The 27,875-nt window shown below is 48.8% G+C and overlaps 3 protein-coding genes across 9 annotated transcripts in view; 1 reads left to right on the top strand and 2 right to left on the bottom strand.

Annotated features, from left to right (window-relative positions):
- The window catches only part of LAMA5 (laminin subunit alpha 5), a 96,923-nt gene extending 87,599 nt beyond the window's left edge, over window positions 1-9,324 (top strand). For both annotated transcript variants that reach the window (XM_052786016.1, XM_052786008.1), the window contains exons 60-80: window positions 123-265; window positions 506-691; window positions 976-1,112; window positions 1,563-1,716; window positions 1,856-1,989; window positions 2,114-2,276; window positions 2,765-2,896; window positions 3,106-3,257; window positions 3,635-3,767; window positions 4,051-4,191; window positions 4,409-4,539; window positions 4,622-4,789; window positions 4,885-5,017; window positions 5,159-5,316; window positions 5,443-5,629; window positions 5,913-6,065; window positions 6,185-6,344; window positions 6,430-6,560; window positions 6,664-6,754; window positions 7,615-7,734; window positions 7,873-9,324. In XM_052786016.1, coding sequence (XP_052641976.1) covers window positions 123-265; window positions 506-691; window positions 976-1,112; window positions 1,563-1,716; window positions 1,856-1,989; window positions 2,114-2,276; window positions 2,765-2,896; window positions 3,106-3,257; window positions 3,635-3,767; window positions 4,051-4,191; window positions 4,409-4,539; window positions 4,622-4,789; window positions 4,885-5,017; window positions 5,159-5,316; window positions 5,443-5,629; window positions 5,913-6,065; window positions 6,185-6,344; window positions 6,430-6,560; window positions 6,664-6,754; window positions 7,615-7,734; window positions 7,873-8,027 — 3,062 coding nt within the window. In that variant the 3' untranslated portion in view covers window positions 8,028-9,324. The remainder of the gene's footprint in view (window positions 1-122; window positions 266-505; window positions 692-975; window positions 1,113-1,562; window positions 1,717-1,855; window positions 1,990-2,113; window positions 2,277-2,764; window positions 2,897-3,105; window positions 3,258-3,634; window positions 3,768-4,050; window positions 4,192-4,408; window positions 4,540-4,621; window positions 4,790-4,884; window positions 5,018-5,158; window positions 5,317-5,442; window positions 5,630-5,912; window positions 6,066-6,184; window positions 6,345-6,429; window positions 6,561-6,663; window positions 6,755-7,614; window positions 7,735-7,872) is intronic.
- A 490-nt stretch (window positions 9,325-9,814) lies between these two features.
- Window positions 9,815-17,508, bottom strand: ADRM1 (ADRM1 26S proteasome ubiquitin receptor). Of its 2 annotated transcripts, XM_052786079.1 has the most exons (10): window positions 17,420-17,508; window positions 16,205-16,415; window positions 15,823-15,939; window positions 15,619-15,742; window positions 15,105-15,191; window positions 12,745-12,826; window positions 12,279-12,508; window positions 11,810-11,967; window positions 10,711-10,813; window positions 9,815-10,040 (listed from the first exon to the last, which is right to left on the bottom strand). In XM_052786079.1, the coding sequence occupies exons 2-10, from the start codon at window positions 16,412-16,414 to the stop codon at window positions 9,934-9,936; spliced, it is 1,218 nt and encodes a 405-aa protein (XP_052642039.1). In that variant the 5' UTR covers window position 16,415; window positions 17,420-17,508; the 3' UTR covers window positions 9,815-9,933. The 2 variants fall into 2 exon arrangements, with proteins under 2 accessions (XP_052642039.1, XP_052642029.1); XM_052786069.1 differs by lacking the exons at window positions 15,105-15,191; window positions 17,420-17,508.
- Window positions 17,509-20,228: 2,720 nt separating this feature from the next.
- The window catches only part of OSBPL2 (oxysterol binding protein like 2), a 38,430-nt gene continuing 30,783 nt past the window's right edge, over window positions 20,229-27,875 (bottom strand). For all 5 annotated transcript variants that reach the window (XM_052786032.1, XM_052786023.1, XM_052786050.1 and 2 more), the window contains 6 exons: window positions 26,987-27,076; window positions 26,216-26,339; window positions 24,165-24,293; window positions 23,299-23,422; window positions 22,535-22,625; window positions 20,229-21,372 (listed from right to left, as the gene is read on the bottom strand). In XM_052786032.1, coding sequence (XP_052641992.1) covers window positions 21,270-21,372; window positions 22,535-22,625; window positions 23,299-23,422; window positions 24,165-24,293; window positions 26,216-26,339; window positions 26,987-27,076 — 661 coding nt within the window. In that variant the 3' untranslated portion in view covers window positions 20,229-21,269. The remainder of the gene's footprint in view (window positions 21,373-22,534; window positions 22,626-23,298; window positions 23,423-24,164; window positions 24,294-26,215; window positions 26,340-26,986; window positions 27,077-27,875) is intronic.

Here is a 27,875-nt window from a genome sequence, read left to right on the forward strand (position 1 = left end):
GATCATTCTGTGACTCTGCTCCCAGCTGCCATTGCTTTGACTTGCATGTCTCAAAACTACCTTGGCTTTACATCTCCCTTCCTCACTAACCTTCAAAACCCCTGGCTCCTCTCCAACCCCAGTGTCCAGCCTGGAAAGCACCATCCCGCTGTTGCTGGGGAAGCTGAGCAGCCTGGAGAACAGGAGGAACAAGAACGCCACCGTGTCAGAGAACATTGTGCGGATCCGGCAGCTCATCACGCAGGCGAGGAATGCCGCCAGCAAGGTAGGTTCGTGGGAGGGTGAGGGCTGTGCACAGGGTGCCAGGGACTTGGGGTGAATGAAGCCTTACCTGAGGGCAGTATGCAAATGGGAGGGATATCTAGAAGAGCTCTGGGGCCACCAGGCAGGGTCCTTTTCTCATGGGAAGACTTCAGAAAATGCTTTGACTTGGTAGAGCTGGCAGTGACAAGAGAGGCAGCAGCAGTGGTTTCAATGCCGTGGGTTTGGACTTCTCTCTCTCCAGGTTAAAGTCCCCATGAAGTTCAACAGCAGCTCGGGTGTGCAGGTCCGGATGCCCAGCAACCTGCAGGATTTGGCAGCGTATACATCCCTGAAATTCTACATCCAAAACCCCGAGCCCAGGAGCCGGCAGCGACGGCAGGACGGGACAGAGGAGGGGCGGTTCGTGTTGTACCTGGGCAGCCGGGAGGTGAGACGGGGCTGTGCGGGCAGGAGGAGGGCAGCAGGAGCCCATATTAGTAGCATCAATGGGGGATCACGCCTGGACGTCAGCCCCTCGCCCTTTTCCTGCTCCCTGAGTGTCTTTGTGGGAACACGAACAGGCTCTGGGTGCAGCTGTGAGCCTGGATGGGGAGAACAGTGCAAATGCGGGTGCTTGGCCAGTGCAGCCCTGGGAGCATCAGGGAGAGCATCACTTGGCGCTCCCGTCTGTCTCAAATGCCCATGTGTGGCCCTGTCTCTCCCTGCATTCAGGCCACTGGAGACTACCTGGGCATTGTGCTTAAGGACCGCAAAGTGCAGTGGATCTACAAACTGGGCGATGAGGAGCCAGCCTCCCTAACCATCGATGAGGATATTGGAGAGCAGTTTGCTACTATCAGCATCAACAGGTAGGAGACTGATGGGATGCATCCTGAGGAAGTTCAGCGGGAGACTGTCCCTGCAGCAGATGTAGGTAGTGCTATGCCCAAGCCCAGATGGGTCCTGGGCTCGCAGGGTTGCTGTGGACTCCATCATCCAGTCATCCCTAAATGATCAACACTGAGATACCTCAAAAAAAAACTAGCAGGGAGATGGTGTCTTACCAGGTCGTGGAGGGTCTGGGGGTGCCTGCAGGAGAAGAAAGATGAAGCTCATCATGGAGGGTCCTTTCAGCCTTGTGGCAGTGCTGATAACATGAGTGCTGAGTCCTTTCAATGCACTGCTGCTGTGGGGGTCCCCAGTGGGAGATGCACCCCTTTTTGGTAGGGCTGTGTGGGGGAGGCTCTTTGCTCAGGGAGGGCAGGGTTTGCTCCTCTTTCGGGGTCTGCTCTTGTCTTGACCACCCTTCCCTGCTGCAGGATCCTGCAGTATGGGCACATGTCGGTGATCGTGGAGAGGCAGACGGTGCACGAGACCAAGGGAGACAGTGTGGCCAAGGGGGAGCAGGGGCTGCTCAACCTCGACCCGCGCAACGTGGTCTTCTACGTGGGTGGCTACCCTTCCAGCTTCACGGTGAGACAGGCAGCAGGGAGGGAGGCTCGGTTTTCTAGGGGGTTTCAGTGATACCTTTGGAGCTTCTTGGAGGGGAAAACCCTTGATTTCATTGGAAAACCAGGATCAACTTGCCCTAACTGTCCGGTTTCATTCCCAGCCTCCTCCCACTTTGCGCTATCCCAACTACCGTGGGTGCCTGGAGCTGGACACACTGAACGAGGAGGTGGTGAGCCTGTACAACTTCGAACGCACCTTCCAGCTGGATACCACTGCTGAGAAGCCCTGTGCAAGGTAGGGCGCTGTGCCCAGGCTGGTGGCAGCTCTGGTCCACGGCACTTACCTTGACCCTCAGCTGCCCCAGAGCGTGGCAGCTGGCTTTGGAGTGATGCCTTGTGCCTCTTCTTGTGTGGCTCAGGTCCAAGTCCACAGGAGACCCCTGGTTGACTGACGGCTCCTACTTTGATGGCACCGGTTACGCAGAGATCAAGTTTGAGAGCCAGTTTGGCACGACCAAGCGCTTCGAGCAGGAGATCCGGGTGGTCTCCTACAACGGCATCCTCTTCTTCTTGGAGAACCAGGCAGGTGCTTGCTCCCCTGGGGAGCCTTCGTGCCTCAGCGGCTGGGATGGGACAATTCCAGCCCCACTTGTAGGCATTCCCAGTTCAGGACACTGGTGAGAAGAGGGCTTTGGAGATGGCAGGGCTGCTTTGAGCAATATTTCTGCACTATTGTTAAAAGCCACAAGAGAGCTGGACCCAAACCTCACAGCGATCACTTCTCTGGTGCTGGAGGGACTCCCCTGAACTTGGAGAGCACCCAAGCACAGACCCTCCAAGCTGGGCCAGGGTTCACTGGAGCAGGCAGCGCTGCAAGGAGCATTTCCAGCTTGCAGTGCTATCCTTGTGCTCCAGCGTCAGGGCAATGGCAGCGGGACCATTGACAACATGTCAGGGCACTGCCAGTGGGACCTGCTCCCACCAGTCCTAAAGGACAGGTTGGGCTCAGTGCCACGACTGCACACTGGACACCAGGATGTGGGGCTGAGTGTCCATTCTGCCTCTCCCAGGGTCAGTTCCTGTGTCTGGCCATCCGGGATGGGAAGCTGGTGCTTTACTATGACTTCAGCACCGGCCTGGAGGTGGCAAAACCCAGCAGCAACTCCTCCTCCCTCACCATCAGCAGCACCACAAACAAAGCGGTAAGGGGGAACAGCTGCCTGCCCGGCTCGCTTGGAGGGCTCTTCATCCAGAGGGTAGAGGGGACACCTGGACCCTTGTGTATTTTTTTGGCGGGGTGGAGCTGCAAGAAGTTCTTTGGCTAAAGCCACGAACTGGACACCTCCTGCTGCTCTCTGTGATGGACCTAATTGCCCCAGGCTGGCAGATCATTTTTCTCCTCTGTCTCCAGATCCAGATTTTTCTCCTCAAAATGAATAACAAGAAGCGCATCCTGGTGCGGCTGGAGCGCCTCACCATCTTCATGGTGGAGCAGGAGAACTCCCTGGAGAATGCCGTCTCCTACTACCTGGGTGGTGTGCCCCCAGCAGCGCTGCCCCCCAGGTGGGTCCAGCCCGCGGTGGGGTGGGACAGTCCACATCTTCCCCTCCAGTGTCCCTGGTGGTGGCCCTGCCCCTTTCCCAGCCACATCCAGGGCTGTCAGGGCCCTGCTGAAGCTCTGGGGGGAAGATTTTCTCTTCCTGCCCATCACCGTGAGCTTTTGAGGATGGGACATCTCCATCTCTGGTGAGGGCTGAGGTGCTGGTGGGTGTCACTGAGTCCTCCTTTGCCATGCTGGGTGTTTTGGAGCAGCCTTGTGCCCGAGGCACTGGAGATACCCGTGGCCATCACACGTCCTTCCCAGGCACTCTGAAGGGCTGCAGGGCCAGATCCTGCCTGGGGCTGGGCTGGCCTGGTAACACCACCTGCTTCTCCTGCAGCTTGAAAGCGCTCTTCCCCACGGGTGGCCCCATCCGGGGCTGCATGAAGGGCTTGAAGGCTCTCGGCAAATACGTTGACCTGAAACGCATGAGCACCGTCGGCGTGAGCTACGGGTGCACCTCAGACCTCCTGGTAAGCACAAGCCCTGGCAGCCTGGCCAGCATGGTGGGGAAAGGGTCTGTCAGGGAAAGGGAGCACAGGACCTGCAGGACAAGCTCAATCTCCCCTTGTTCACATAGAAACAAGCATAAAACCCCCAGGTCCTCGGTGCAGGGGGGTTGTGGCAAGGTGCTCCACGTGGCTGGCCATAGCACTGGCCAGACCCAGCGAGGACCTGAGCATCTCAGTTACCCTGCCAGCACCCCTGCAGTGCCAGGGCTGGGCTCTCGCCTCACCTCCATGGTGTCCCTCGCAGGTCGCTCGCTCAGTCAGTGCCCACGGCCACGGCTACCTGACCCTGGCCCTGAAGGACGTGCCAGGGCTGCGGGACTTCTACAGCGGCTTCAGCTTCCGGACGAGCCAGCGCGAGGGGCTGCTCTACCACCACACCACCCAGGTGGGTACCTGCAGTCCCCCCTGGGTATCCCAGCAGCAGGACAGGAACATCTGCTCCTGCTCTGAGGATGGTGCTTGGGAAAGTGGGGGATTTTGGTGGGGCCAGAGGGTGAATCCACAGTGAAATCTGTACCCTGAGCTCCTGGAGGGTGGTGAGGAAATGGGCCCTTCTTTGGGGGTTCAGCTGCTGAGCAGCAATGAGGTGATGGTTTCTGCAGGAGGGGATGTGCCGGGTGTCCCTCCAGAGGGGCCAGCTGGCCTTGAACCTGCTGGAAACCGAAGTCACCACTGAAAATGCCTATGCAGATGACAGGACCCACTATGTGGCCTTCTACAGCGATGCCCGTGGGTATGTGTCCTGGTGGTGTATGGTGGATGGGGTGCCAACAGCCGCGGGGACCTGCTCAGCTCGTGCTGCTCATCCCCCACAGGGTCCGGCTGTACGTGGATGATGAACGTCAGGACGCTGCGACAGGCGCTGGGCCTGGCCGGCGGCAGCGACGGCAGGACGGGCGGCCGCTCTTCCAGCTTGGGGGTTCACCGGAGCCGGGTGCCCTCAGCAACCTCACCGGCTGCATCGGGAATGTCTTTGTCAAGCGGTGAGCATCTCTGTGCCACTTCTGGAGAGCAGGGCTCAGCCCCTTCCCACCTCCTAGCTGGCCTGGTGACAGGGACCTCTTCTCCCTGCACGTAGGATGTCAGAGCCACAGATGGTGGTGGACCTGCAGCAGAATGTGGAGAGCATCAACGTCACTATGAGCTGTCCCTTGGGTGAGCAGCCACAACAGCTCAGAGTCACTCCAAAGAAGGACAGGCGGAAACACAAGGTACCAGCTGCTGCTGAAACTCCCCACGTCCTCCTCCCTGTCCTCCTCAGATGCCACTGTTGCTCCCTCGCCAACCACCTCTGCCCCGTGACACCCGCAGGGATGCTCCCCTCACTCCATTCCTTGGTGCATCTTCTGTAGGTGCCAGGCAAACCTGCCTCGAAGGACCGCCGCCACGATCAGAACAGGCTCTGCCAGCTGCACCCACAGCCCCGCGCAGCCAGGGGCACCTTCCGCTTTGGGGGGACCCCGAGCAGTCGCTGGGAGTTCGAGGAGATCCCAGCCTCCTTTGGGCAGAGGTGAGGCTCATCCCGTGTCCACCCCACCCAAGCTTGGCCCCAGGGACCATCGCTTGGAGGGCAGGTGTCCCTTGCAGTTGTGGGAGAGCAGGGTGCTCCCATCACCCCCTCCCCGTGTCCCTGCAGGTCCCACTTCTCCCTGGAGGTGAAGCTGAACTCCTCCAGTGGGCTGCTCTTCTACGTGGCAGGCGAGCAGGGTGCCTTTATGGCTCTCCTTGTCTCCAACGGGCGCTTTGTCTTCTTGGTGGATGTCGGCGGGCGCCGGCTGCGCATCCGCAGCAAAGACAAGTATCGTGACCGGCAGTGGCACACAGTGAGTGGAGGGTCAGGGCTCAGCAGGACCTCCCCGAGCCACATCGCTCCCCCCCTGTGCCAGGTGCCCCTGCAGGGGTTAGCTCGGTGCAGCTCTGCTCTGGGCATTGCTTCCTAATTGTACCTGGGACACCCGCGGTCCCATGGGAGCAAAGGGGACAGCAAAAATACAGCCAGGGCTGGCTGAACCTCCGAGCTGAGGTCTCCCTTCCCTGGGCACAGCCCTGGGGCTCCTCCCGACCTGGGAAGCCCCCAGCCCTGGCACTGACCTTTGGTCCTTGCAGGTCTTCTTCAGCAGAGACCAGAGCCGAGCCCAGCTGGTCATCGATGGGCTACGAGCCCAGGATGCCGCAGTGGCTACTGCAGGGCTCTTTGTGGCCCGAACCCCCTTGTATGTAGGGGGGGTCCCAGCTGGAAAAGCCAAGGCTGACATACCGGTAAGGGCTTGGTGGTCCCACAGCATCGGTCTATCTCTGCCAGTTCCCAGTCCCATGGCATCACGCCATGCCTGCCAGTTTTTAGCCCCTCTGCGCTCACTCCCATGGCTTCTCCGCAGGTTGTGTCGGCCTCCAGCTTCGACGGCTGCCTGAGGAACCCACAGCTGGACGGGAGGCCCCTGGGTCCCCCTTCACGCACCTTCGGGGTGACGCCGTGCTATGAGGGTGCACTGGAGAGCGGGGTCTTCTTCGCTGCGGATGGCGGGTCCATCATCCTAGGTACCCCACGGCCCCGGGACTGGGAGGGACACATCTCGGGGGAGGTCCCTTGTTCCTCTCCTCACCAGTGGCATTTCTCTTCCAGCTGATGTAGTGGTGACTGAGCAGGACTTGGAGGTGACACTGGAGGTCCGTCCCCGCAGCACCTCTGGCCTCATTTTCCACGTCGGCACGAGGAGAAGCCACCATCTCCTGCTGTACATGGAGGAGACAAAGGTAGTGGGAGGGTGGCTTCCCCACAGGTTTTCAGAGGCAGCGGCCGTCTCCTGCCCATCCCACTCAGCTCACTGGGCTCTAATGCGTTTGTCTCACACACCAGGTCACTGTGAGAGTGAACACTGGGGCTGATGAGTTCTCCGCATCGGTGACGTGCCCGTCTCTCTGCGACGGGCAGTGGCACACTATTGCAGGTGAGGTGAAAGCCCGCACTTGGCTCTGGGACGCTGCTCCACTCCTGCTGCTCAGCCCACATCTCCTAGGGGAAGCCTGGGGCTCTTCCTTAAACCCCAGCTCCCACCTATATGCACTTAACTTGGGAGATTGTAGCTTCTATTAAGTAATTTCCTAATTAATAAGAGTCCTTGCCTGATCTTGTTAGTGCTGTCAGATCTGGTGGACAGGAGACAGGGTCTTTCCCCAGGTCATGGAGCAGCCGGCGAGGTCAGGGATGTCATGTCCTGCTGAAAGTGAAAGCCTGACTTGCTCTGGTGCAGAGTGTGTCCAAAGGGCTCACAGCCCACGGCTGGGACCGGTGATTTGCAGGATTCACACCTGTACAGGCAAAACTCAGCCTTTAATGTAGTTGCCATTGAGCAAGTGCTAAGGTTTTGCATCAAGCCCTTTCTGGGGATGGGGGGGTCACAGCTACAGCACCCATCTTGGCACAGCTCTATTTTAAGGCCTCATCTTGCTTGACCCAGCACTGGGTGAGAGCCATCATGTGCTCCTGTTGCATTTTCAGCTACAGGACCCCTCCCCATCCGTGACTGGAGCCGGTCTGAGCTGATCCCCTGATGCTCAGCATGTGCCATCCTGCCTCACTGGGAGAGGGCAGTCCTCTTCGCTAGGGCAAGACACGGTGCTTTCTGGGTGGCTGCAGGACAGATTTTGGGGAGGCTGTGCAGACTCCGGGTGTTTCCCAAGAGCCAGGCCAGGTCCTCTGACCCTCCCAGTAGTTTTGCTCTGCTCCAGCACTGGTCTGGGCCCGAGGGTGGAGGTGGACTTGCTCTGTGGGTAGGGAAGCAGCACTGACTGTTGTTTTCTTTCGAAGTTACCAAGTGGAAAAACATAATCCAGATTGATGTGGACACAGAAGGCAACTACACAGTGGGACCCAGCCAGGCTCCTGCACCCAGCGCAAGGGTGACCTTCTACGTGGGAGGGCTGCCAGGTGAGTTGGGAAAGACACGCTCCAGAACAAAATACCCTAAAGCCAAGAGATACTATTCCTAGTGCAAGTGAGAGGTACTTAATCCCCTGCCCTGTTATTAGCCAGACTAATGCTTGCTTTTACTTGTTCCTTTTGCAGAGACAGACAAGGCCAGCACAGTGTCACCATTACCTCCCCTCCCTCATTACACGGGCTGTATAAGGAACCTGGTGATTAACCGGAGCCACATGGACCTGCCGTGGGCCAGGACTGTCAGGGGCTCCGTTGGCCTCAAGGGTTGCCCTGTGCTGTAAGTAAGTGCACCTCTGTGTACAGCCTGAACCGACAGAAAGCTGCACTGCTCCCAGGGCCCCAGACGTCACCTACTCGATAACATTAACTGCGATCAAACATACTTGATCTCCAGTGACTGCAGGTGCAAGTCTGGGGCCAAAACCAGAGTGGGGCCACAAATCCAAGGGAAAGGAGGGCACGGGAGGAAGGTGAAGCAGAAGGGGGCACTTTGGGGACATCTTTCACAAATACAACCAAAAAGTTGGAGCAGGATGTGGAGACAGGTCGGAGTCCTTCCCCGGTGGTCAAGCATCTGCAACAGGACTCGACGCTGCCATGTGCCTTGTGGTAAGAGCAACTGTCCTCTGTGGAGCGTGGGCTGAAGCAGACAGCAGCCGTACATCATGTCCTACCTAAATCCTGTTCCCTTTACCCCACACTTACAACGCACATAGATTTAGTTCACGAACACCGAGGCTATTAATAACAGTCACAGACTGTCTTCTGCTAAAGGCTGTAGGCAGTTTCTGTTTTATAATAAATGCAATTAGGACAAACTGGATTAATTCCATCACTTTTGTGTTTTTATAAGCAAGGACGCATTTAACCTCCCCCCAAGGGCAGTCTCAGTTCACCTGCCACTGCTACGCAAAGAGCGCTGCAAGGGGGAACTCGGACAAAATTCTGTTCACAGAATTAGCATCTTATCAGATTAATTTATAAGAATAAAAAAAAAAAAAGAACAAAATAGGCTGGGAGAACTGCTGAGGGCAAGCAGAAAGACACAAATACCACTCTGACTCTCTGCAGTTGCATTCAGCGCTGGTAGATACACTGACAAAAGTCCTGTTGCATGAAGCAAGAAACTGTTGCTTGAAAGGGAGTAATAAAGAAAGGTTACCTCTGAGTCTGGCTGGGTGTGGGAGGTGTCACTCAGCCCTCACCCACCCTGCCAGCCCTTGCCTTCTCCTGTCCAGCCTCACTCATGCCTCTTGTAGTGCAGTCTTCACTTGAAAAAAACCTTTTTCTCCCAAGACACCTAGTTCACTTGTGCACTTACACGTCATTTACATATTTGTGTGTATATATATCTAGCCACTTGGGGACAAAATCTTGCTTCTGAAATGGACTTATAACTTATATCATTATATTGTGGTTTTTTTATGAGGGGTAAATATTGTAAAATGGGTTTTTAACATGTCCATCTTAAACAAATGTAATTATGACCTGTTTTTAAGTTGTAGTATTAAAGGTGGCCTTTGTAAATCACTGGTACATACTTTGGAGTCGAATAAAGTTTTATGTTACTCTCTTTCATTTTACTCGTGAAGAGCAAGTATGAGGCTGACGTAGAACTGGAAGAGGAATAAATCACCGCCTTGGGTCGTGGCACAATAGGGACCTTAGAGCTGTATTTGCCATAGGCAGCTCCCTCCTAGTACGGCAGCTGCAGCAGCGGTAGCACTTGGGTGTTCATGATGGTAAACCTCCTCGTGTTCAAAGGTGAAGTCCTGCACCCAGGACAGGACAACCCTTGCAGCAGTACATGTAGGACAATGACTGGGTGAGCTGGCAGCCCTGCAGATCGCAACCCGGTAGGCCCAAAATGGGATGGCAGTCAGCAGTGTGTCCTTGAGATGCTCGCTACTCCTATAATCATGGGCTCAACCCTTTTATCACAAGGAGATCAGAAAAATTAGTCTAGCCTGATATCAAAAGCATCAAAACTGAACAGTAAGCAACTCCACTGAACATAAAGAACAAGTACTGCTTAAGTGCATGTTAAATAGACTGAGAAAGAACAGTATGGCAGATAAAGGAATTTTCTTTATTTGTAGATTTATATAAGCATAATATGAAGTTAGTAATCCTACTGCAGTTGCTTAAGTTAGTATCTAGGAATATCTGTAAGGAGGAGCAAATAACTTAATCTAAACTCATATCTTCCTCTTCGTCTTTCTTGTCCTTAGAGTCTCCTTCCTTTTGGTCTGACTTGACGCTGTTCTGCATTGCTTTGGCAAATGCTTCTACATCTAGAAGTTAAACACATTAGTTATTTAACTTTGCTCTTTCTGGGATGGTGTTCATTGTCCACATGAGGTTAAGCTTCATTACATGGAAAATAAACAGTTACTTTAGTAAGAATCTGTTAGCAAGGAAGAAAATTTTAACACTCCTTTATAACACCCATTGGGATCTCCCTGACACAGCCAGCGTTTTCTGCTCTTTAACTCTGTGTGCAGGCAGCCTAAGACCAGAATTACTTCAGTCATGGAATGGATGCTAAAAGCTCATCAGGGAAAACAGATACCCCCTCCCCCCAGTGCTACAGGCCACAGCTGTGCACTTACTTATTTGAAATGACTCTTTAAAGACTCCCACAAAAAAGGCATTCCTGAACAAGGACACTACGACATCTCCAGAGCCTTTGGCATCTCTACCAAGAAACAATGCAAAGGCTGCTCAGCACATCTCTTTGCAGAACCCCGACTTCTCTAAATGCACATATGACATCACGCTGTGTCTGCTGGACAACACCTGAGGCAGTCGCCTTTTCATCGTAAAAAAGAACAGTGCAAGAATCAGCTACTGACAGTTACTCAGCAGCTAATCGTTACATTCCATATTCAATGGCACACACAAAAAAAAAAAACAACCCCCAACAAACCACTTCATCGTTTTCCCAACAGCACCAATACTTACCTCCTTTATTTGCTGCATCTACTGCCTCTGCGGGTAAGCCAAACTGACTCATTAGTGGGCCAAGCTGTCCTGAAGCTAAGGCAGCACTGAACATGCTCAATGCCTGTGAATCGGAGTCAACAGCGTCAAAAAAAAAAAAATGTTTGCATCACGTTTCTCCAGCATCAGGTGGCTACTGTGCGATACCCGCGTGAGGAGAGCAGTGCTGTTCCGGCACGGTGACCGTACAGCCAGCCTGGGAGCAGCCGCTCTCCTGTATCAACTACTGCACTGTGGGCTGGCTTCAAAATGCCACTACACCACAGGCCCTGTGCAGATTCTGCCATCGGGAACAATGTCTGCTCTTAACCAGCTAGATGCCAGTAAGCACAAACTGGTAAGCCTGCTAGACTGAGCAACACACCAAACCACAGTGACATAACCTCCAGTTGGTTTACTGCATGGACAATAACTTAAAACTTTTATCTAGATGCAGATACTCTTATCACCAATTAAAAACACCCCTTGCTTCCGAGTCTTGCCTGCACAAAAGAGCTGCTGTAGTTTAAACTAAAAAGTCATCTTAGCCACTGAAATTTTGCAAATTGACAAATATAAAATCAATCAGTGTAACTAGTTCAAATTGGCCTGTAACACTCCAGCTTTAATCATCCACAGACACTCCTGGAATTAAGTACTAGTGTTTCAAGAGGAACAAGGGATGTAGTGCTGTCAACATCAGCATCTGTTCTCTTCCATATGTTTAGTCACTTGATCTTTAAGGAGACTGCTGACAAGCCACTCTCTGATGGGTAATAACAAATTTGCTACTACTCCTGTCATTTGCCAGAGAGCATCTGTAATAAAGAGAAAGGTAAAGCCCAATTCCAAAAGAAAAAAGAAAAAAAAGAGCAAAACGCATTCCGATCTGCCCTCAGGTGACTGCAGGAAGGAAGAACTAGTGCTCCATTAAACCATGTTCCTCCTCCTTCCCACTTCTACTAAGCAACTTCCTACTCTGAACAGTGTCAGGAACCTGAAAAAGCAGGGCAAGGCAAATCATGCCACGTGGGGGAGGAGGGAAGGAGAACTGCACTTCCCATGACAGCTAGGCATCTACCTGCTGAAACTGAGGAGACGTCAGGGTATTCTGAATCTCTTCTGCAGTCTGCGGCAGAGATTCCCCTGAGGGAAGGTAAGGCATCAACCGTTCTTGAACTTCAGCGTTGGCCAGGATGGGAGCCATTATCTCGGGTGTCAGAACAGTTGCCAGGTCAACTAGGAAGAAAATAAAGGATTGGGTGTTAAGACTATGCGCAAAACCCCGTGTTTTTGTCACGTAAACCAAATGATCTAGTCCGAGGAGTACTGAAACATAGTTAGCACACTGCTAGCATTCTTTCTCCCTCCCTCAGTTTTGGAGTGAGAATAAGACTCTTGAAGCAGCCAAGAACCGCATTCAAATGAAAAAAAGAAGCCCCCCCAAAAAATCTAAGAGACCTTTCAAACCAATTTGGAACAGGACAGGACAGTAAAACAGCTCCAAAGGACTCCTGGATCCAACAGCTGTCTGGTCAGAACACCGTTACCTTGCTGTCCTCCTGCTCCAGATGGCACATTCATAGTAGCTAAAATGTTCTGAAGGTCACTCAATTGAATGGGCTGGGTTGGGCTTGTGGCTGAGCTGGTTCCATTACCCGAACTTGGTACCGGGCTTGGACTGGTCACAGACGCAGCCGCAGGAACAGACGGGGCAGGCGTTACACGTGTAGAAGAAGTCGTGGAAGATGGCGTCACAGCAGCTGATTGGCTGCGAGAGCTGGAGAAGATAATTAGTATAATTAATTCCCTGAAAACACAGCTTTGCCTCTTGTATTCTGAAAAGCTTCTTTTCAAGCCCTTACAACGCGAAGAGCTCCCACCTCATTTTAGAGAGATAATAAGCAGTCTTAATTCCCATCATATTTCCTGTTCAGTAGGCCACGATTCCTCCCACAGAGGTGGCAACTTTACGTTACAAAACTATGACAAACCCAAACCAGACAGGCGTCCTACCTTGATGATGAACTGCTGGTCGGGGGTCCCCCACTTCCAAGCAGACTGGCCAGCCCAGGACCCGTCAGTGCACCCAGCCCACCTTCCGTAAACATAAAAGAAGAACAGGTTTAGAAATTTATTTCTTCAGGTTTTTTGCACCTCTCTGCTCTAGAGAGGTCACTCTTGTACCTGAAAGGTTTTATTTGCTAAAATAAAGGAGGAGGGGGTGAAAGAGCCCAGACCAACCCCCCCCCCTTTCTATAAATTAACAGCTCTCGTTTTCTGATCTTGCATCCCTATTAAAAAACTGCCTTAGAGAGTTGCACGTCTTTTAGAAATGACTCAATTTCTAGATGTACACAAGGTTTGTGCCGTCCATACACGATCGCTGTAACACAGCCCTCTCTTCTATCTACTGGTTCCCCAAAATCCAACTTTTCTCTAAAGCCAAGGCCCTCAGCAGAAGATTACAGAGTCAGCCTTTGAGTCACCACCACCATCTCCCCATACACCTGGGGTTTGCGGCTTCAAACCTAACGCGGAGATGCAGCAGCAGAATCAGCTGAGTCCTTAAACGCTTCATAGGCAAAGTAAGGACAACCCCGCGCACAAACAAAGCACTCCCAGTAGAGCAGCGATCAGGAAACGCAGCAGGAAACCAACACTCGGCCTTTCAGCCAACCACCATATGCAAAAGAAATCAGAATCGGCCTCCTTCATCCTCACATCCCAACCACCAAGGACTTATCACAGCATCAAGAACATCAGCTAAGAGCAGCTGGGGAAAGGCCTGGCTTCTAGGTCCACTGGAGCAGCCAGTGACTGATTGTCCCCCTACAATTCCTTTGAGCCACACTAGCGAAACGCTCCATTTACCACACGCTTCCCATCCAGTGGTTTCTTGTACCACGTTTAATTAGATACACATCCCTACACAAGCACCTGCATTCATCACCCACCTTTTGGTAACCACCTGCAAGCAGATGACAGAACGACAGTGCTCCATTAGCAAACACGTGATTAACCAAAGCTGCAAACCACTGGAGGTCAGAGCAAGCACCAGCCACCAGCTCCCTCCTTTGTATAGAGCCCACTCCTATGGATCCACGCCCGTAACACTTCTGTTCACTAATCACAGAGCTTCCCCAGCAGCAGGAATGGCAGCGTGAAGCTAACCGGGCTGTACCACACGCTACTCTACTCTGTCTGTCCTTGCTAGGAAAGTTTATCCAGGAGCAAGAAAGCTCCCTTGTTGCAGGAGCTCTGCAATAAAGACAGAGTCCCAAGAGAGATGCAAACCAGATGCAAAAGAACAAGACGCTACTGGGGGAAGAGATCAACACAGATTCACCACAACCACCATTTGCAGGCAAGCAGATGGTTTTCTTTGCGTTACAGTAGTGAGCTTCATGACAAGCTGTCTTATGGCTAGATGTAAAGGCAAAGAAAGAAGAGCTGCTGAGAAAAAGTGTTGAGAAGAAGAGGAAGACAGTCTCAGGAGTCACGTGAAGCTTCAAGAAGGAAGATCTTTTCCAAACACATCCTAAAAAGCCAGAATCTTCCAACAGTAACAAGAGATTTGCATCTGAACATCCCAGCAACAGGAGATTTGCATCTGAAGCTAAAAAGACGCGAGCTAGATCCGCGAAAATGGACTTTGGAGCTTAAGCACAGAACCTTAGTCACTGCCACCTGCCAAGCATTCCTTTGCCTACTTCCACTCGAGGGTCTGACCGCTCAGAAAATGCTCTATTGGGCTTGGAGCATGAACAGCGTTAAGAACAGACCACAGCAGGGACTCCAAGACACCTCTCATCCCCTTCCGAAAAACAGCGTGGCGATTCAAGCTCTCCCCAGCGTGGCCCAGGAGAGAAAGCCCTAACCTGAGCCTTACTGCTCTGACTAGAGAGTGCTGTGGGGTGGGTACGCTCCAACCTTCCTCTTGAACTCTTTCTACTCTGCACACAAATATTCACTGGACCAGAGACAACACGAGCAACTCCACAGCTTAGTAACTGGGACATTCACCAGGAACGAATCCCTGGTTTTCAGTCCCTGCTCCAGTGAATATTTAGGAGGAAGAGGAGGGGTAGAAAAAAGGAGGGGAAAAAAAAAAAGCAGAAGATTCAGTGGAGCAAGGAGCAGAACCGACATTCCTTGCAGACCAAGCCCTAAGATGAGTGCCGTGTAGAATCTGGTACCCTTCGTTTCCTGCATCCTTTTTTTGCCCCTTAGCTCATCTTGGAGGCAGGGCCTTGCTTTCTCACGTGAAAGAAGCGCTATTCAAATCAATAGCACTACTTGAAAATATTGTCAGGTAAGATTTAACCTGGCAGGAGAAAATACCATTTTGGCATAAATATATTAAAGCATTTTACCAAGTCCTCCTAAGCCCGTTGGTCCGATCAGCTGCATGAGCTGGTTATGGCTCATGTTTCCAAGAAGGCTTTGCAAGCCACCCTCACCTAAAAACAAAAACATTCTGAAACACAACATATTCACATAGGTTTTTTTCACAGCACTCCGGCTCAAACAGCAGGAGATTAATTGGCATCACATTCTGTATGGAAAAAACAGTTTCAAGTGTTTACTGATTCATGATGCTCATAAAAGATAAATGCAACTTGGCTTCATAAAGAGGTAAGACTCCAGAGAATCTACTGGAAACAAAGAGAGATTTCTTCTGGCAGTCTTAGCTTTCAGCCTGCACCTATTGTAACAGCACAGTTTATTTTGCTGGGAGCATGTTTACACTTCTGGTATTAACATCATCCCCAACTCACCCTCCACAGCCATCAGGAATTTCTTCCTAGGGAACTATAAGTGCTTATTCCAAAAATAGATTTTTTAAAAAAAAGCCTCTCACATGAAGGAGCAGAGAATGGACTGTACCTCCTAATGCCGAGAGCTCGTGGCCTCCGCTTGCATTTCCACCCAAAGCACCAGGCATTGGTGGATTGTTGAGATACTCGTTCACTTTACGGCAGTGTTCTTCGTCCTTGTCCGTCTTCGGCTCCTGCAAGAAAGTTGCTCTTGGTACGAGTCAAACTGGAAGTATTTTGTTCCAAGACCTTTTGTGATTGACCTCCCACAAACCTGCATCCAGAAGAAGAGTCGTTTTGATCCTGCCTTGAACTTCAATACATACACACGGCCGGTAGTGCACTGAGGTACCCTCTTGAATTCACAGTCGTCAGGAAAAATAATCAAATCCTGTAAAACGGGGCAGCAGGAACAAGCGTGTGAGAAAATACCTGGATATTCCTTTTAGCCTCCCCAAAACCTCTGCCCTCCTCCCCAAACCTTCCTCCATCTGCTCCTCAGAGCGGAGAGGATTTGAAAGCACAGGTCTGTCAGGCCGCAGTGGCGTTCTCATCCTAATTTGTCTTGGAGAAGCTCCTCCAGCAGCGCCAGCGGAACAAAGACAAGACAGACCGCAACTTAACGCCTCAGCACTGAAACACAAAACCGTACTCACATCTTCAACATTGCCCGAAGTCCTGTCCTTCCAGCAGAAGTGAATGAGGGAATCGTCAGTTTGCTGGATGTACACGAGGCCTTTTCTCTTGTCTGGGGTTACAGTGCTGCCTTTCAGGGACATCTTCCCTGCCCGAAATTCCACCAGGTATTTGCTCGAAGAGCCACGGGAGCCTGGCACCAGGCTTGGAAATAACGCGCCCGAAGACATCCTGGAACGAGAGAGAGCAGCAGATGTGGTGAGAAACCTTCCCATATTCTCTCTTCTCGATATCAAATTTCAATCTCTATCCAGTGAGCTCCACAAAAGGAATCTGTCTCGCTGCCTGCAGGATTTCAGGGCAATCCATGAGAGCTAAAGCGGAACCCAGGATGAAGACGGGATGCTCCGCAGATCTCCCCTAATAAAGAGGAGCCTATCATCTGCTAAGGTCCTGGAAAACGGAACCACCGTCCCCCTGCCGCTTCCTTCTTCGGTTCCTATCGCGGTTCACAGGATCGGGGACGTTTTAATTACCAGAAGCCCTGCTCGAACGCCGGTCTTGGGACTCCCGCTTCAGCCTGCCGGCAGAGAACCGCAGGCTGCCGGGTGCCACCGCACTCTCGCACGGGTGACCTCCCCGCGGCACCCTCCCCTCTCCCGAGGAAAGCACTCACCGGCCCCGCGGGCCGGGCCGGGCCGTTAATGCCGGGACACCGCTCGGCCTGCATGACTTGGCAGTTGTTTCCAAGCTCGCACTACCGCTTAAACCGCGTCCCGTCCGTCCCCCTCCACCCGGCGCCGGCCGATCCGAGCGCACCCGCCGGTACCGGCCGCTCACACCCGGCACCGCCGCGGGGGATGACCGGCCCCAGCCCCTCACGCTAAGCCGGGAGCGGAGCGGGGCTGCCGGCACGCCGGGCCGCGGGGGCAGGCCGGCACCACGGCCCGGCCCGGCCCGGCCCGGCCCGGCCCAGGCCGCCCGCGGCCTCCGCCGCCGCCGCCTCCCGCCCGGAGGCCGCGATCTCCAGCCGGGCCCCCCCCCGCCCCGAGGCCGCTGGGCCGCGTCCGTCCGTCCTCCCCCCCCCCCTCCCCTCCTCCCCAGGGCCTCCCCCGGCAGCAGACCCCGCTCTCCCCGCGCGGGCCGGCCCCCAGCGAGCGCCGAGGCAGGCGGCGGGCCGGGCCGCCGGGAGCCGCGGAGGCACCGGGCCCGCCTCGCCCCGCCGCTACCGGTACCTGCCGCCGCCGCCGCTGCCCGCAGGCCCTGCGCCGCCCGGTTCTTCCTGCCCAGCGCGCCGGAAGCCCGCCCACCGCCGGGCGGAGCAAGGCGGCACGGTCGCCTCCCCCGCTCCGCGGCCGAGCGCGGTTGGACGGCGAGGCTGTCAGTCAAGCGGCGGCGGTGCGAGGCGCCCTGCTGTGTCACGGCGGCGGAACATGGCGGTGCCCCCCCGTCCCGGCTCCTCTCCGGACCGGCGTCGACCGCCTCCGAGGGCCTGCCCAGACCGGGGCCGGCCGCGGAGAGGGGCAGCGAGGGTTGTCAGACGTGACACAGAAAGAAACCCGGTTTCCCCGAAGCGCCTGGCTGCTGGCTGCTGCCCGCCGCCGCCGCCGCCGGCGGGGGAGAGCCCCGGTGGTCGTGAGGGAAGGCGCCAGGCGGGAAGACCTCCACCCGGTGCCGGTGCACGGCGGGGCCGGCCCGCTCCGTGGGGCCCAGCAAGGAGGAGGGAGGAGAGCAGCTGCCTCCCCCCCCACCCCCCCAAGTCTTTGTCCTGTTTTTAAAAAACAGCATTTTTAAAAATAGTTTTTCATTATTAAAGCGGAATAGAGGCTGCTGATCAGTTCTGGTGTTCCTGGGTTAATTTAGGGTACGTGCTTCCAGTCCGCATTAACCTGGGGACCGATAATTACATGAACGCCAGATGTCTGAGCACGCTGCTCCCAGTTCACCATATGACGTCGCCTCGAAGACACAAACGCAGATGCCACACAGCGACGGTTGTTTTTCCCTTCCACCACCTTTTCCAGCACAAGCCCCCTCGCTCTCCAAATCCAGCTAACGCCCGGACCCTCCACCGTCGGGCCAGGGCCAGGCCCCCGCACCGGGAGGGCTCCCGTAGCCGCAGCTTTCCAACCCCACTTCCACACCGCACGTCCCTCGCCATCGCTGCCATCGCCTCATGCTTCTCAGCCCCAGCGTACCACAGGGCAACGGGCTGCTAAGGGACCGAGGCCACCCGCGGTTGGGGACAAAAAGCTCCGATGGCGGGGCGGGAGGTGTTCGAAGCTCCGGTGTAAGTCATCTTCGTCTAAGAGGCACAGCGGTGAAAACCAAGCCCAGACCCGGACCTGGCTGAACAAAGCCAGGGTCATCTCCAGGCCTCCCCTTGCCCTACCAGACAGCTGCCCCCTGTACAAAAGTCTCACAAAAATCTCTCTGTCACCATCTAGAGGCCCAAAGGGTATTAAGTATTTATTATAATTTCTTTCTAGATGGTTTCTCTACATAGCTGTATTAACATATACTAACACAGTTATCTTATATACAGTGTTTAATCAAGTTACAAAAGTGACATTCTTTCAAAAGGTGCAAAGTTATTCATGTTTTGACACGTAAACTACTGAGGCGAGATCTGCATCGAAAATAAAACTTTTTCACTTTCAGAGCATTAGGAGTCCCATGGCTAGCCAAGCATAGATGTGTCGGCAGTGAGGGGAAAGTATTTTGTAAGTGTCGTCAATGAAGAACAATAAATTAGAAGAATGGATTTGGAACTTAATCTGAAATTCTACTAAAAACTTTACACTAAAGGAAGGGGAGAAGGGGGTAAAGACATAACTAATGAAGTGTTCTTACTTTAGAAACCTTCCCCGTTTCTTTTTAAATCCCATGAGGATTCTGTACTGAAGTTTGGATTAAACACGTTGTTACAATTTTCTCATGCTTCCACAAAATGACAAAGCTTTAGGTCTTTGAATTTAAATCATAACTTAGACGAGAGGGATGCTAACCTGTACACTTCCTTCTTATAAATAGAATATTTCTTTAGCAATTACTCCACAGTTTTTCCATTCAGGCAATTTCTATCTATATGTATTGTTTTGAAAACACTACTCCAGCATTAAACATGCTATTTAGTTTAAGCAAGTTTTAAACTCCCATGAGCTGTTAAACTGGCTTAATACGCAAATCCTTTCAATCCTCACCTAACAAAGGGTTCCCTATGCTGCTTGCAGCAAGTTTGGAAAGGGGGTTACAGTGCCCAACACGGTCACTGAAGTCCAGTTTTTTATAAAAAGTATCTTTATGCTGTCCCATATGGATCAGCAATGTCTTTTTAAGTCAGGTGTCCAAGCACTTACGAGGAACAAACACAACCCTACTTATTGTCTGCACCGTGTTACCAACTCTAGCTCCTGAGTCCTAAAGACTTGCAATCAGCACAAAGTACCATTTCTGGCAACAGAACAATGTTGCCACGAGCACATTTCAGATTAGGCCTTTACTTACTGCCTTGAAGTTTTACAGCTTCTCGTATTTTTCCAATGAAGACAACCAACTAGATTTCCCCCAAATTTAAAGTTAATCCACTCATCAGACGCATGATTTGATACAAAAATGTTTCTCCATGAGTAGGTTCATTTTCTTTTGCTTTTTAATCCTGTGGCCAGGAGAGAAGCCCCTCAAAAATCTACTCTTTGGATGAAACCACAGATGTGTTTGGACATCAATCATTCCAGTTCTTCCACAAATTCCTCAAGTTACTGGTGCTTAACACCAGCAATTTCTGAATGACTGTAAACTTCATAGCAGTGTAGCCGCTCTCCATTTGTGCCTGGTTACTCAATTAAAAACTTTCATAAAAGAAGCAACATTAGGGTTAGTTTTAATTACTGGACCTAATTTTTCAAGCCTCTCTCCCCCCTTAGCCCCCCGAATGCATCAATTAAGTAATTATTTCCAGTATTATATGGCTTTGATGGTTTGATACGGAACAAAAAAATCCCATTTTTTGACATCACATGCTCACAGAAAACTTGTAATAGGTATAACTCTGCCAAAGCTTTAAATTGATTCTGCTTTTTCACAACATACAAAACAGACATGACCTAATAATGAAAAACATGCAAACCAAAACTTCCCCAAAATATGAACCTGTGTGGATATACATACCAAAGTGCTTCCAAATAAAAGTTTAGTCTAGAAGCATACATAGTGCCAAAGCTGCCAAAGGTAGTGCAGAAGATTTAAGCCTCCAAGTGGTAGCAAGCAATATATTTTACATTGTAACCACCTCTACATTCCTGCAATTGCTTCCAAAGCTTCTCCTATTTTAAGAACAGCATTTGACTTTAGAAAAAGCACACTGTTTAATGCACCCTTCCCTTCTCCTAACGTATGCTTTATGTAATTTTATCACAGGTATACAGTTTAATGCTCACAGTGTCCAGAAGTTGTGAAGACTCTAACAGACAACTACAGTTTGAGAAGCTCAGGTTGGTTTTTGTTTCCCTGAGTCTCTCCATTATTGAATCGTACTGAGAGAGAGGGGCCAGGAGCTCCAGTCCCCACGTAGTGCTACATACCGTATGGAAGTTCACATGCATCTCTTCACGGGGAGTATCGACAGTACTAGATTTGATCCTGGTGGTACCATATTAGCTTTTCATCCCTGCTCCGAGTTCCAAAAACTGCAGATTCTTCACTATTGTACTAAGTAACAAGGATATTATCTCTATTTTATTTAAGTTACATAGTTTTCAAGGATGTTATGTGCTCTATCGGATACAGCATATCTTCCTGACAAAGAAACTAGGGGGAAAAAAATGAAGAACCAAAGGTCCCTTTGAAAATTAGTGAAAACACGATGATTTCAGGTGCAGCTTTATGGAAAGAATGCAACAGTATTTAAATATTTGGCAATCCAACGTTAGTGATAATTAAATCCTTGATTGTTGACCGATAGAATTTTTGTTAAAATTTACTTAGAAAAGCTGGTTTTTGCTATCAACATAACCAGAGTAACTGGCTTGGAATGAAATCTAGTAACTAGATGTCCAGATGAGATGAGCAATTGGTTCCGTAATTTCAGTATATGTCTGGACAGTCTGAGAAATTTCTATCAAAATAGCCACCTGAGTACAGCCAATCTGAAGTCCCAGTGTATGGGTTAGTGCCTTGATGAAACCATCTGGAAAAAAAAAAAAAAAGAAAAAAAAAAGGAAACAATAAAAGAAAAAAGCAGAGTGAACAGTTATTAATAGGGGAAAAAAATCCAACTTTGCTTCTTTCACAAAACATTGTAAAAATACACTGGTATTTCTTATCAGAAAAAAAATCCCCTTGTAAAGCATCTTTTAAAATTGTTTTTACATAAAGTCGAGGAGTATGAAATGGATTTTAAAATTGCTGTCCTATTCCAGCTAACATTGATACTCTAGATTATATATTGATTACATATATTAATTTTTACTTTAAAAGAATGCCAAATCAGTTACACAATCCTTTTTGTAAACCTGTGCAAACAAGAAACAGTTTTGTTCTATGGAGCTGTACTTTGCACAGAACATTAACAGATGCTCACTTTTTAGCCACGTTGACTGAAAACAATTTTACGTTCTCTGGAAGAGATTTTCAAAGGCATTAACTGGAATTAGTCTGCAGCTGCTCCTCCAGGCTTTGGGAAGAGAATGCTTTCTCTTCTGAATTTCATGAAATCACAGGAGCATCCCAAAGTTCTTGCCTTTGAAGGAAGCACCTGCAGTAACTGGCCGTGAGCATACACTTGACTGCATAGCATTGGCATCTGTGAAAAGCAACCAGCAGGAGCAGGAGCCAAACCACACATTACTGCATGATGCATTCTATGACTGAGAAGTCACTTGAATATGCAATCAAAAAAGCAATTTCTGAAGTATTCAAGCCAAGAAGTCCTAAGAGTGTGAAAAGAAAAGGCCCTAGAGGGCCGCAACGTCTTACTGAACCGCCAAAAGCTGGACAGGAATTGGTTGAAAGAGAGGTGAGACTTAACGTTTTATTCATTCTAACAAAAATATGACCTCTGTAGGTTTTAAAAAACAAAACCAAAAAAATCCAGCGTTACCACAGTGGTTAATTACGACAGGTTTCAGCATTTATTGTTAGATAATTTCTCCGGGACAAAGTAATCAGCAATTTTGGCTTCCAGCTACATTACTTGTTGACCCAGCAAGTGCTTTAAGTGATACTACAAATTGTACTGTCATGCAGGAAATCAAACACAAAATCAAATGCTGTCTTGAATAAAAACATTTCAAGCAGTATACCAAACCATTCCAAGCATTAAACAAATGCCCAGCTTTCTTCCCCCTTACCGTGTGTGCCACTCCACTTCATCTTTTGCGCGCTCCTTGCGAGCAGCTCTTTGTTTCTCTTCTAGTCTCTCTTTTTCTTTGCTAGCCACATCTAACAAACATTTCAAGAGAAACTGGTTACTTAGCAAAATAGAGACAAAAATGCGGAAAACAGAAAAGACTGCAGAGAAATGAAATATAGTTCATTTAAGCAAGAGAAAGCATTTGCTGTACACAATCCCACTGAACAATGAAAATCTCAGGAAACAAAAACCTGTCATTTCAGAAAAGTTGCTACTACAAACACAGAGTCAAAACTGAAATTTTGGTGTTTTATCTATCAGAAACACTGCACCAAGACAGCAGGAAAGAACTTAGATTAGGCATAATAGAGTGATTTTTTCACTATTTGGCCATGTGTTTTTTCTGACAAACACCAGAGCAACAGAGCATGTCTGTTCACCACATGTCTTTCCAGACAAACTCCAGAGCAAGAGAGCATGTCTGCCAGTTCCCCCCAGGTTAACAAACATGCAAATACACCGTAACATAGGATAGCGGTCTAGGGATCCACCTCAGACACATTTGCTCTCCCAGACTTTTCTGGGGGAAAACAAACATCATACATTGTTCAAAAGCATGTTCATTAACACAGGATGAAAAAGAGTTAAGGCTGCTCTGGGAATGAGAAACTGAAGACCGTGTTCCTGTATCAACCAACCTCCCTTCAGTCACCCCTCTCAAAACTTCTGAATGTGAAAGTATTTCCTCCAGCAAACACATACCCATGTTTCCGTTTTCCATATTTCTGATATCTGGACGTAGCCGACAGTCAGTGGGAGCTAATATTGCTTCCATGCCCTTTTCTAGCTCATTGAGACTCACAGCAAAACTGGTGAAATTGTACATCTTAAAAGCAAATTAAAGATAACATACAAGTTATTTTGGCAAAGTGGCACTGGGTTCCCTATACCGAATGGATACAATGGAACTTCCAAGAGAAATTACCAAGTCAAACCTTCTCCCACTGGCTACCCTGAAAGCAAGGTTAGGTTCATACAAAACTAGGTTTTTTGTTGGAGGGGAGTGACAAAGAAGGGCAGAAGGGGATGGAAGTCCCACTTTTCATTTCTTAAGCAGTCTTTGCTTCAGAGTATCAAGACAGATTTTCCTCTATATCTGATATTTAACATCATGATTTTTATGAAAAAAAACACCCACATCTAAAAGACCAAAAAGTCTTGTTGAAACTATTGAAGTTAATATCCAGCTGCCCAATTACTGCGTTTTTTGGAAGCCTGCCTCCTAACAGCAGGGTCAGCAGAAGGGAAAGTATATCTGTATTTTAGCCACTCTAAGTGCAAAGATCTCACAGGCAGGTTAACCTAAGACGCCAGACTCACACTGAAGCAGCTGCAGTCAGAGCATGCATTCTTTCTACCAGCTTCAACACAGCAGTGATGCTTTCAGCAAAGGAATGAAGCAGAGAGCTTGCTGTAGTATACTTTTACTGCTGCAGCAAGAACTGCCAGAGCCTGTCAATACACATGCTAAGGACAGATGCTTCAACAGGGTTTCCCTTGAACATTACTCATGTTCCCTTGGGTAAGCCACTAGTGATAGCAATACACAGACTGATTGAAACAGTTACCTGTGATGAGTTTGGTGGCCTACAATTTATTCTCCAAAGCAATTTACTGCCTGGTATGAACTGCACCGTGTCTTGAACCTCTGGCATGTCATCAGCCTCATCATTTTCAGATTTAATAACATCTTCACTCTGAAACAGAGATAATATTTGGCAGAGGAACAAAGGGAAATTGGACTGTTTCATCTAGAGTTCTACAGTGACTGTTGAAGAATTTGTTCAAATTTGAGATACTAAACACTCTCCTGTACTTCTGCCTCACCCCTCATTCGCTTTTCCTCACTCTGTATACTGTTCCTCTCATTTTTATCATGTCTTGCTGCTGATATCTCTGAACAGTCTCCCACCACCTATGTACAACTTGAACGTCTGTTTAAAAAAAACCATTAATAATAGTAAATTAATGTCTTTTTGAGAAATCTTTTCTCTAGCCTCCCTTCTATCCCGTGCCATAGCTTTATTTCACCTAACATGACTATTACTTCTTCAGGTTGAAATGAGCCAAGACTGCAATTTAAACCAATTCCCATGATGGCCTGAGAAACATAAATAGGGCATGCCTTCTTTTGGCTATTGCTTCATCTTTTGCAAAAGATTTGGACGTGCAATTAAAAAACAGATATAACCTTGTTTCAGTCTGATTTCCTATGATCTAGATTCTAATAACTATTATCACTGCCAATTTTCTCACTGTGAAAACTGTGTACTGAAGTTTGTAAATACGGTGTCTTTCCTTCCAAGTTCCTTTGTTACCAGATGCACTGCTATAATGCATATATATAATCAAATGCAGTATTCTTCAAGAGGCTGCTCTTAGAATCTGACAGCATCTGACTGTTGTTGGACACAGACAGCTACATGGTGGAATTTCAGAGGGTTTTACCATGAGAAACTATTTAAAACCACAACAACCGGAAGGGAAATTTGAGGCAGAAACATCCTAGAGTGATAGTAACACAGTTTTCCTCCCTCCCCTCACTCCCACTCCTATTTTCTTTCTGCCCCCTCTGACATGGTTCATTTATTTTACTCAGAAATACCCTATTAAGTTAAACAGGGCCTGTTTTATACACTAGAAAAGAGCTCCATATGGTTAAGAGTCTAATTTCAATCACTTGGTTTGAGTATTCATTATTTAAACACTCTTTTAGACTACTTTCCATGTCAACATCTGGTTTACTGTTAAAACAGTTCCCCATCTAAATATAGATTCAACAGGAAGGAGAGAGAGAGTTGCTTTTCATGAGACAAACAGAACCTTATTATTTAAAAAAAAAAAAGTCAAAATATAAGCCTGTAACATGACAGAATCCAGAGGCAAAAGCAAGGCCTGTTGCTGCTCTAGATTCTTCTGGTGTGAATGCTTCTTAAAAAAAAAAGTTTGAGCCTCTTAACGCTAAGAGCGATTAGCTTCTGTTTAACTTATCATTTTCATTTTCAATGAGCAACAAGGGTCTGCAAGACCCTGTTGATATCAGGAAACCCAACAGTCCTCTGCTTCACCATACAACATTTTGCATTTTTCATATAACATTGAGGCTTTGGCGGTAACTCACCTGACACTACTTACATGTGACCAAAAAACCCTGCATGTTTCCAGACCCCTTTGTTGTCAAGGCTATCTACATCATAAATTCTAAAAGGCTGCATCACCAAAAAGCATAACCAACTTCAAAACATGTAATTACTTTTTTTTTTTTTTAAGCCCAAATCCTAATATTTTTACATCTGGAGTTGGCAGTAGAGCTACTTTCCTCATTCAAAGAATGGACAACATCAGCTTGGGGGTCGATATTTGATGCCTTCTCTGACAAATCTCTAGCAAATGCCATTTCTATGAGCTCTCTTCAAGACCAGCAGCTCACACAGAAGTCTGCACAAGTTAAAAGTGCAATGCCTTTTCATGGGACTAACACTGCCCATCTCTGACCCCCACCAAAAGACAGACTGTTTTAACCCTCCATTCACTACCACCTGACCATTTCTGTAGAGATGTTTTCCTTTAATTTCTCATATTCCAGTATCTTTTCTCCCTAAAGAATCCTTAACCTTACCGGCTTCAATTTCTTCTGCTCACCACCCCTCTTCTCATTCTTTTTGTAAGTCTCATACGTAGTGGGATCAGTGCACCATAAGCATTCTGTCCACTTGCCATAGATCACGCACAGCTTCTTTCTGCTGCAGAGAAAGCAAAGGAGACTTAGCTTTTGCTTCTTATAAAGCCTTCTAAGCCAAGTCATGCAGATTCTGGTCTATATTAAATACCCAGCTTCCTACTTTGTTGTATTTTATGTTTCTTTGCAGACTTCTTAGAAGTCAGATATTTGATAACGCAAAGAAAAGGTTTCAGTTTATTCCAGTCTTTCCGGCATTCGGTCCTGCAGAACACATCCTCATGACTTAGTCACATGCTTTTGCCACTGTTAAAATGAGTGTGGGTCCAATAAAGCCAATAGTTTACAATATAGAGATTCAGAGTCACGAAACAGGTTTGGGTTTGATTAAAAATTCCTAATTACCATATTTACAGTTTTGTAAACTGAAGACTGGACTTGTGAGTGTACAACAGTGAAATCAGTTGCGACTACTCTGCATTTTCCCTGGATACCTTCATTTCCAAAGACTAGACTGGAGAGTTTTTCTAATAATGCTTGAAATGATCATCCTAGAATGAAGGGGTTTAACACTGACACAGAGAAGAGAAATGGGTTACAATCTGCATTGCCAGCAACTTTGAAGTCACATCAGTTGTGGGCACTATGCCAGCACTAAAGAAATACCACAGTGCTCAGAAACGGAGAGGCCAAGAGGCTTTTATCACTTACTTTTTGTCCTGAATGTATCCCTCCACTCTGTGAAGCTCTTTCCCAAACAGTCCACACGGTTTAAAATTAAGGACACATTTATCTCCAGTACTGTATAGGAAATAAGTATATGATTAAAGAAGCAATCCCCTAAATACATTAGTAAGTTTACTTTTTCACCTTATTTAGCTTTTTTCATACAGTTACAGTTAGCTGGGGGGTAGTTATTTACATCATTATTTTTCTTTAACTATGTGTTAATGTCCTGGTCAGGTAATAAACAAGGCACACATTTCAAAATTCCACAAAAAGGACAAAAAAGAAATCAAAGTGCACATGAAAGACCACTGAAAACATGACCATACTTCTGAGTTTCATGTATATCTAAAATTTATCAAAAGTATTAGGAATAAAATGGAATGCAGTCTTGCATACTACTTAACCCATGCTATTAACACACTGCATTTCAGATTAATATCTATTTACAGCTAAATGCAATGAGAAATAACTTTTACAAACGACCTACGCAGGAAAATCTAGTTAAGTGCATTCAAACGTTACCTCTAAATTGCATATCAAAAATTCTGAACTAAACATTTTACAAACATAAACCAGCATTGTATTTCAGCATCTTCCTTGCACTGAGATGTAGATGTAAATCATCTCTCCCTGTGAGGCATCAGGCCAAGTTTCTATGTCAAGCACAAAGCATACAGACACCATCCTGGGTCTTCTGTGCCAATATAGGAGACAGGATTGTAGATTTGATGCTATGAGAAGTATCAAAACAGCAGCCCTGCTGGATTAAAGCTCCCATTTATTGACAGAGAAACATGTGCAGAAGTAATACAGTTTTCACAAAATTCTCTCCCTCATCATTACAAGAGGTAATTTATTTTATATAAGGTAA

The sequence above is a fragment of the Harpia harpyja genome, chromosome 1 (assembly GCF_026419915.1).
Source record: "Harpia harpyja isolate bHarHar1 chromosome 1, bHarHar1 primary haplotype, whole genome shotgun sequence".
NCBI lineage: Eukaryota > Metazoa > Chordata > Aves > Accipitriformes > Accipitridae > Harpia > Harpia harpyja.